The following is a 9,132-nucleotide window of genomic DNA, read 5'->3' as shown; positions in this document are numbered from 1 at the left end:
GGACGCGCAGACGGCGCCCGCGCCACGCGCCCGCCCCAGCCCGGGGCTCAGCCGGGAGGGCTGGTGGCGGGGACCGGCCGCGGGGGACAGGGCGGGGGCGGCCCACTGGGGGCGGGGCGGGCGGCAGCCTGGCGGGCGGGGCAAGCGCCGATTGGCCGGGAGCCGCCACGTGACCGGCCCCTTATAGGGCGTGGTGCGGGCGGTGGAGTCGGGTGCGGCGGCGGGGCCGGGCGAGGTCCGGTGCGGGTCCCGCGGCTCCGCTGCTGCTCGGCTCCGGGCGCCTGGCTGTCGCGCCCAGCGCCCTCCCTGCCGGGGCCGCCGGGCCGGGGGATGCGCGCGGCGCCCGGGAACCATGGTCCGCTTCGGGGACGAGCTGGGCAGCCGCTATGGGGGCGCCGGCGGGGAGCGGGCTCGGGGCGGCGGGGCCGGCGGGGCGGGCGGCCCGGGCCCCGGGGGGCTGCAGCCGGGCCAGCGGGTGCTCTACAAGCAGTCGATCGCGCAGCGCGCGCGGACCATGGCGCTGTACAACCCCATCCCGGTCAAGCAGAACTGCTTCACCGTCAACCGCTCGCTCTTCGTCTTCAGCGAGGACAACGTCGTTCGCAAATACGCCAAGCGCATCACCGAGTGGCCATATCCTGCCGGGGGCCGGGCCGCGCGGGGGCCGGGGGACCGGCCGAGGTCGCGGGGACGGGCCGGGGTGCGGCGTCCGGCGTCGGCGCCCCGGCTGGCCTGGGTGGGGCGGCCTGGGCGGGGGGCCGGGGCCGGGGCGGGGGCTGGGGCGGGTCGCGTGCTGCGCCCAGTGGCCATCTTTCCCGGGGTCGGGAGGAGGGTGCGACCTGGGGAGAGGCGGATGGGGACGCGGCTCTCGGCGAGGAGGGGGCGGGGCGGGGCTCCGGGGCCCTCCGCGCGCCGCGTGTGCGTGTGTGTGAGTGCGCGCGCGCGCGTGGTCCTGGTGGCGGCGGCTGCGGGAGCGGGCTGGACGCTGGGTGGAGCCCCCTGTCCCTGGACTCGTCCCTTCGCTCCCTGGGTGTGGGTGCAGAGCGCGCGGCCAGCCTGGAGGGCACCCGAGGGCGAATCCGTGTCTGTGTAGGTGTGGGCGCCCCTGTGGACGCGAGCCCGGGCGCGTGCCTGGCTGCAGGTGCCTGCGTGTGTGTGCGGGCATTCCATGAACCCGGTGGTGCGCGTGCGTGCGTTCAGGACCCTGGGTACACGTATGTTCGAGTGCCTCTGTGGGTCCATGTGGCTACGTGTCCCCAGGTCGGGGTGTGCGCCTGCGCGGGGTCCTTCCTCCGGCCTCGCGCGGGGGGCGCAGTCCCCTCCCTTGGGTCGCGGGGAGCCGGGCGGAGCGGGGGCGCTGTCCGCGGTGCTGACGGCCGCCGGGACGTGCGGAGGGGCTGGCCGCGGACACTGCAGAGGCTCCGCCCCGAGGCGGCCTCGGGCTGAGGGCGGGGAGCACGGCGTGGGCTTCCCGCCGGCCCTTCCCAGCCCCTCCGGAGGGGGCCTGGCCGGGGCCTGGCCGCGGCTGCTGCACTGCATGCCCCGCGCTCCGTGGGCCTCGGCCTTCGCGCCTACCTTCCCCCGTGGCGCCTCCTGGCCAGTCCTTAACCCACGCACTCCGTTTGAGTACATGATCCTGGCCACTATCATCGCCAACTGTATCGTGCTGGCACTGGAGCAGCACCTTCCCGACGGGGACAAGACGCCCATGTCTGAGCGGCTGGTGAGTGTGGTGGCGGCCGGGTGGCAGCCGCTTGCCCGATTCCACGACCCTCCAGGATCCGTGGGTCGGTTTAGGTTCCTGGAGCAGGCTCATCCAGGTGGCTCCCTTCTTTTTGCGAGAACGCAAGCAGCGAACACCTCCCTCAGGGACGAGAGGACTGGGGTAGCCAGCCCAGCCCCTGATAGGAAGGATGACTTGAGAGAGGCCACGTTGGCTAGCAGCTCCTCTGCCCTGGTCCACAGCCAACCCATACCCGGAATGGGCTGTCCAGATCCATGACCTTAACTCTTGATCCAAGAAACTAAGTGAAACCTAAGACGGGGAAGGGGCATTAGTAATGGCCCAGGGTCGGGAATGTCAGGGTCTCTGAGCACCCTGGTGAGGGGTGGCCTGGCTGCCACCCTTTCCTGCAGGGCCGGTCCCTGTGGTAGGGACCTGGGTCTAGGGACTGTCCACTTGTCCTTCAGAGTTGTCTTTCCTGCTCTGCTTGGAATCCCTTCCCCTTAGGGCCACCCCTTTATATAGGAGGCACTCCTTCCCAGGCCTTCTTCCCAAACATCTTGAATCATTTTCACCCACTCCTGTCAAGAGCTCCACAGATCCCTGTGGTGTCCTCTATTGCACATGAGAATCAACAGTCTAGGGCAGGGTCTCTGGAGGGACAGAGACAGAGGAAGGGTGGTATTTGGAGCACTGAGCCCCATTTCAAAGGTGAGGCCATGTCCCCTAGCCCCCCAGTCTTTCCTGCTGACCTGACCCTTTTGCTTGGGCTCGGTGTAGGCTCCTAGGCCTGAGAGATTGAGCCTCAAAGTGGGGACGGGGACTGGAGAGGGGGCCTGGGGCCTGGCTGCAGAGCTGCAGAGGTCCTAAGGTCCCTGAGAGACAGCCCACCTCCTGGGGGCATTGAGCATGGAGAGAGAATCCCTCTTTCCTGGTACCCTGGCAAGTGATGATTGACCCTCTCCATAGCTTCTCTTCCTAACTTCAGTGGGACAAGGCAGTAGGCTCACCGTAGGAGCCCTGAATGCCTCCCCTCCCTGCCATCCCAGGCCAGGGGTGGGGAAGGGAAGACAGAGTGAGGCTGACCTTGGGCAAGGCACCAAAAGACGGCAAGGAAGTGGACATCAGGGGACGGGAGGTTCCTGGAGCAGCCCTAAGCAGGCACTTGGAAGGCCAGGGTTGTGGGAGAGGAGAGGTATGAAGGAAGGCATGGCCGTGCCACCTGGCAAGAGTGGGTGTGGTCCCCGTGGGTGACTCTTACCCCATGTGGAGCTAGACAGGTCACTGGCCTCCTGTGGGCCTCATGTGCACACTGGTGTTGCGTGTGCTTGTGCTGAGCGTCTGTTCTGGAGGCCGGAGAAAAGGGTGAAAGTGAGAGCACGGAACCTCTGCCAGGCCACAGGGCGTGGCCGTGCCTCCAGGGAAGTCTGGCAGGGGTAGGGCCAGAAGGCAACGGGCCAAGAAATGGTGGGGGGCAGGGAGGCCAGCAGACAGCAGTTGGTCTCAGGCTTGTCCCTGGTGGGTGGCAGGTTCGAATGGGCCAGCCGGACATCTGAGCAAGTCTGAACTCCCGCTTTCCCGGTGAGGGAAGGTTTGCTTTTGGTGATGGGGGTGGGCCATTGGGAAGACAAGCAGAATGAGCCCAGCCTGGGCTGGGCCTAGAGGCCTGAGGAGCCCTCCTGACCTTAGTCCTGTGTGCAGACATAGGCCTTAGACTCCTGGTCGGAGAGAAGGCTGCACACACAGCAGAGCCTGGAGAGGAGGGGCTGTGGCAGCTTTGGCCTTCAGTCCAGGAGGCTTGTGCTGGTGCCAGGGGAGTAGGTTTGGGGCTTGGTGGTGCAAGGACAGCCTCTTCATTGTTTGCCAGCCTGGCCCAGGGTGGGGCCTCCACAGCTCCCTGTCTCTGGAGGCTCTGCTTCCCAGCCACCTATCAGCCTTTAGCCAGGACCCTCAGCTGGCAGTCCGACCCCACCTCTCCCCAAGCCAGCCCTCAAGAGAGGGGCTGGGGGAAGAGCCATGAAGAGAGGGACTGGGGTGGGGCCACACCCCATCTCCCAGCTCTGGCCTGCTCTCTTATGTGTCCAGAAGCTCTCTGTGAAGATGTGTGTGTTCGAGCCAAGCTGTTCCCTGGGCCAGATGGTCAGCAGCCCCTTCCCTTGGGGAGAGGGGACCCTCCAACTTGGCTGGACCTAAAGCTTCCAGGGGATGATGTCTGTCATGAGTCAGCATCTGGGTAGCAGAATGGGAGAGCTGGGCTGCCCGGGCCCCTGGGGGCGGTAGCTTCTGCCAGGCACAGCTGGGAAGGCGGCCCAGGAGCAGGGGTTACCAGGTCAGATAGGGAGAGCTCCTGAGGACCAGCTCCTTGGGGGAGGAAGGCACAGGGCGCTGGCCCTCAATGGGAGCCCATCTGGCTCTCCTGTCCCCTGCAGCCCCCAGGTGGCTGTCCTCCAGTCCTCCAGCACTGGCCCCTCTCTGGCAGGGCAGAGCCAGTTTCTGAAGGGCCTCCTGTGGCTTCCTGAGGGCAGGCCCTTCCCACTATCTGCTCACCTGCTTTTTGCAACAGCAGCCTTGGAGCACAGGTGTCCAGAGTCAGCACTCAGGCTATTTCTTAGGCCAACCCTCCCAGTGCACTCCCTTGGCCCAGTTCCCTGGGGCGCACCAGCACCAAAGCTCTCTATGCCACCCTCCCCCAGAGAGCGATGCTCCTGGTTACTTACTGCACTGTCTCTGCATGCCTCTGTGTGGCATCCTCGTCCCCAAGCTCCATGCAGCTTGTTTCCTGCCTTGCTTAGCACCAGAGGGGTCTGGCCCTTGTTGATGCTCTTGGCTGAGTGACAAGATTGCTTTGGTCACACTGTCCCCTCCACCTGGAATTCCTTTCCTTGCTGCCCAGCTGGATGCCTTACTCTCCAGAGGCTCCCTGAGGCTGGGCTGTATTTGTGCCCATCAAGATTTATATTTGCAAGTTATGATTATCCAGAAGATGTGTGCTGAATGACTAAGTGGGTCCTGGGTTGCACTCTAGGGACTTGGGGCATCATCCAGGCAACTTCTGTAGTGGTTGGAGCTCAGGACCAAACCCAGGTCGCTCAGGGTTTGAATATGGCTCTCTTTCCAACAAACTGTGAGTCTCCAGCCTAGACCCTGACCTCGCTGTGCCTGTTCCCTTTAGGAACAGGATGAGAACAGTGCTTAACACACGGGGCGTTGGATGGAGTATAGGAACGCTCACAAATGTTGTCAACTGCTGCAGGGCTTCGAGGGGTGGGCCGTCCCAGGACCCCTCCCCATTGTGACTGGGATGTCACTGGCTATGGGAGCAGGGCGGAGGAGCAGGCTGGCTAGAGGCAAGGGCCAAGTTGGAGATGTCTGTGGGTGGCGAGGCTGAGTGGGGAGTCAGAGCTGGGGCCATGGCTGCGGTGTGGCTGCTAGCCTCGGGGGTGGTGGCGATCCTCTCTCTGCTTCTCCCCAGGACGACACAGAGCCCTATTTTATTGGCATCTTCTGCTTTGAGGCGGGGATCAAGATCATAGCTCTGGGCTTTGTCTTCCACAAGGGCTCCTACCTGCGGAACGGCTGGAACGTCATGGACTTTGTGGTGGTTCTCACAGGGTAGGCGGCCAGGGCCCAGGGTGCGCCCTTGCTTGGGGCTGGGGGTTGGGCCGCAGTGTGCACGCCCGGCCGCGCGGGTGTGGCGGGTGCGGGCGGCTGCTGAGGACAGGCTGGCCGCCCCCCTCCCGCTCTGGGGCCGGGTTGTTGCCCGAGGGTGGCCGTCTTGGCTGAAGGGCTCACTGGCAGTGCTCGGTCCCAGGTGAGGCTGCTGCAGAGCCACAGGCCGGGCCCGCTGGCTCCGTGGGGGCGGGGCGAGGGGCGGGGCGAGGGGCGGGGCGGGGCTCCCGGGGCAGGGGCGGGGCTGTGGGCTCCAGCCTTGCCAACGTCCAACGTCCGACGGACGTCCACGATCAGGGCCCAGGGCCGCAAGCGAGGTCGGCCAGCGGCGGCGGGAGGTGCGCTGGTTCCCGCCTGGGGAGCTCGCGGAAGCACATTCTTAGAGCAGGCGCTGCGCTGGGATGAGTTCGTGCGCCTGATGCGCTTCCTCAGTGTGTCCCACCCACTACGTTCCTCCCCGAATGGCCCCTGATAGTGACCGGTTTGTGGTTCCCAGAGCAGTCCAGGAGGACGGGCTCGGCGCAAGGCGAGGCAGGGCACCTCGCTTGTCGCCTGCGAGCCGGTCCCCTGGGTCCCTGTCTGTCCCTAGCCCTGGAGCAGAGCTGTTGCTTCTGCTCGGGTGCAGTGGCTGAGTGCTTGGGGAATTGGCTCCACAGGACCTGTTTGCACAGCGCAGGCCCCAGGGACCGCAGTCTCCTCTTCCCTGGGGCCTCGGTCCTCCTCCTCTCCTCCTCCTCGGAAAGACCCAGAGCCCAGATCAGGGGGAGGGAGCAGGCCTTGCCGTGGCCCCGAACACTCCTTCCCAAGGCTGGTGATTGTGAACATGGCCTCTGACCTTGTGCTGGGCTGAGCTGCCTTAGTGCAGTGAGCACGTGTGCAGAGGTGCTTTGGGCAGAAGGCAGGGATGGAGGAGGGCACAGCAGGTGCCCCAGGTCTGGGGCTCAGGCCTCCACGGGCTCCTGCGTGTGAGAGGACACAGATTGGCTAACTAGCCTCTGGGCTCCCGCAGACGGGCTCTCGGGGTGCCTGCCTGCCCTGTCCCTGTTTGCTCCAGGTGGTGATGGCTCGGCCGCAGTGTCTGGGCACCCCCAGTGAACATCAGGGAGCATCACTGAGCATCAGGAAGCATCAGGGAGCAACAGCGAGCATCGGGGAGCATCAGGGAGCATCAGCGAACATCAGGGAGCATTGGGGAGCATCAGGGAGCATCAGGGAGCAACAGGGAGCATCAGGGCCTCTCAGCTGGCTGCTGTCTCGCAGGGATGGCACCGCTGACTGCTTGCCCTCTGTGCCAGAGCCCATGCACTTCCCTGCACCACCACCGATGGGATGGGTGCCTCTGGAATCTGAATTAGTAGGTTTTCTGCACCAGGGGCTGATTTCCCTTCCATGCTTCATAGTGACTGGGAAGGGAGCAGGAGTGGAAAGCCTTCTGCTGGGAGAAGTGGGGTTCTGAGGCAAGGTGGACGCAGCCCACAGCTGCCTGAGCCTGGGGCACTCCCACTCCCTGGTGGGGGTGGTGTTGGTGAATTTGCCAAAATTCCTCTGAGGCCTGGTGGAGATCGCAGCCCTGTGGACGATGCTGGCGGGGGTGTGCAGGTGACTGTGGCCCAGTCCACGGGGCTCCGGGTAGGGTATCCAGGAGTGTCCCTGTGTATATTGCTCCCTCCCTCTAGGCATGCGTCCCTGAGGACAACAGTGCTTATTTTTCAGGGTGTCTCTGGAGCCTTGCTTGGGGTGACCCCCAGGAGGGGTCAGAGGAGAGCATCTGCTGAATTAACGGGTTACTGAAGCAGGGGTGCAGGGAACAGGTCTGGGAGGTCTAGTCCTGCCCCTGGGAGGCCATCGAGGTGTAGAGTGTCTGGGCTTCTGGGAGCAAGGCAGGGAGGCAGAGCAGCCCCTGCTGACGCCCTGGCAGGACCCCTGGTCTTCTGAGAGATGCATCCTGCTTCCAGGTCAGGGGGCCGGTCCCTCCGTGGGGTTGTGCCCAGTGACGCACAGGAGGGTAGAGGATGGGCTCACCTTGGCCCCAGTGAGGGGTCCGCGGTCCTGCCCCTTCTTTGGAGACCCCTCTCTCTGTGCATTTGTTTTCTCTCTGATTTTTCTCTTTCTTGGGTCCCCTTCTCTCCTGCGCTCTGTCGTCCACTCACCCCTGTCTCTGCATCTCTGCCTCCTTCCCTTCTTCTCCCTGTTGTACTTCCTTGGTCCTGTCTCTGCCTTTCCCACCTACTCTCTCTCTCTACTCTCTCTGTCTCTGTCTTTTCCTCTTGTTCTTTCTTGCTCTTTTTCTCTTTCTGGCCTTGTTCTGCGTCTCTCCTCGGGGAGGCAGAGCCTCTGCTCTGTCTGCAGGAAGAGGGCCAGGGTTGGCACCAGTGGTTTCCAGGCTCCCTCTCTCTGCACATTGTCCCCAGAGGTGGCTCTAGGTTGGGAGCGGGCCCCTAGGTGGGGAGGGGGTCACCCGGGAGCCCAGAGTCGCACGGGGAACCTGAGCCCAGAGTCTCACGGGGAACCTGCTCTGTTGCTCCTGCTTGCAGCTCACAGGGACTCATGCACCTGGGTGTGTTTGCACATGGGCATGTGCTAGAAGGAGGCCCCAGGTCCATTTTGGGCTGAGTGCTAGCCCGTGGGGAATCCAGGGAGTTACCCTGACCCAGCCGCCCCAGAGCTGAGGTCCCTGTGGGTGGCCATGGGAGGGGCATTACTTCTCATTACTTTGTTGTTTTTAATTAGGGTTTAGTTAATTGGCGCTCAGAGGGCTGGAGGCCCAGGGTGGGGAGGGGAGACTGGCTGGGGAGGCCTTGTTGCTTGGTGAAGCCCAGCTTGTCCCTCGAGGCCACCTGGGGACCCTGTGCTTCTGAGGCTGGTGAATAGGTCATGGGAGGAGCCTGGGGCGGGGTGGGGTCCTGACCTTGCCTCAGGAAATGCTCTCTCCCTCATATACCCACCTGTAAATCAAACCTAGCTTCACCCTTGGTGGTAGGGGGCACAGCACCTTGTCCTGGCTCCAGGGGAATGAGCTGAGGGCTGTCCTGCCTGTGGTCCTTCTGTCTGCTCTCTCGTCCACGCACCTGCCTGCTAATCATTTGTTGACCACCCAGCACTCATTTATGCAGAATTTGCTGAGCCTCTGCCAGACACTGGGGACACAGCAGTGGACAAAACCCCTGAGGCCTGTGGGCAGCTTTCCGGGGGGCACAGTCTCCCCAGACCTGCTGTTTCTCCTTATTGTGGATAGTCTTCCTAGAACATTACACTTCACTTAACGTGAGATGTTTCCTTGTGGCCCTCACGACCCCTGCCCCTGAATATATGACAATATATCACTGCATTTGCGGGTGGGGTGCCATGAAGATTACGCCATCCTTTAGTTCCCTGCATGCAAGAGGCAATAAGGGGTGCAGAGTGCGGCCTGGGAAGCTGCTGCGTGTGGGATGCTCGGGGGAATCCTCCACGGTGAGTTTGGAATGATGTGAGGGATGAGCCACCTAGATACTTAGGGAGGCTGTGGTGAAGGTGTCAGCGCAGGGCACAGGCGAACTGCTGGTCAAGACTAGGCAGGATCCTTGGGGAAGCCGCCCTCTGAGCCCAGGGACCTGAGTTTGTGGGTTGGGACTGGCCAGTGAGGTGGGTGGAGAACCCCAAGAGGAAAGTGGATGGTGTTTCAGGAAGGAGGAGCTCTTCTTGAACAGAAGCAGGAGGAGGATGCACAGTTGAGGATGGCATTCAGCAGCGTGCACGTG

At 63.6% G+C, this 9,132-nt stretch overlaps 1 protein-coding gene across 8 annotated transcripts in view; it reads left to right on the top strand.

The window, feature by feature from the left end:
• Window positions 1–337: 337 nt before the first annotated feature.
• CACNA1B (calcium voltage-gated channel subunit alpha1 B) overlaps window positions 338–9,132 on the top strand; it is a 196,327-nt gene continuing 187,532 nt past the window's right edge. For all 8 annotated transcript variants that reach the window (XR_007413239.1, XR_007413238.1, XM_025476036.3 and 5 more), the window contains exons 1-3: window positions 338–633; window positions 1,618–1,723; window positions 5,196–5,335. Coding sequence is in view for 6 of the 8 variants with exons in the window: in XM_025476036.3 (XP_025331821.1) it covers window positions 353–633; window positions 1,618–1,723; window positions 5,196–5,335 (527 nt within the window). In the remaining 2 variants the exon portion in view is untranslated. The remainder of the gene's footprint in view (window positions 634–1,617; window positions 1,724–5,195; window positions 5,336–9,132) is intronic.

This window comes from Canis lupus, chromosome 9 (assembly GCF_003254725.2).
Source record: "Canis lupus dingo isolate Sandy chromosome 9, ASM325472v2, whole genome shotgun sequence".
Lineage (NCBI taxonomy): Eukaryota > Metazoa > Chordata > Mammalia > Carnivora > Canidae > Canis > Canis lupus.
This window is presented reverse-complemented; position numbering and strand designations above follow the sequence as displayed.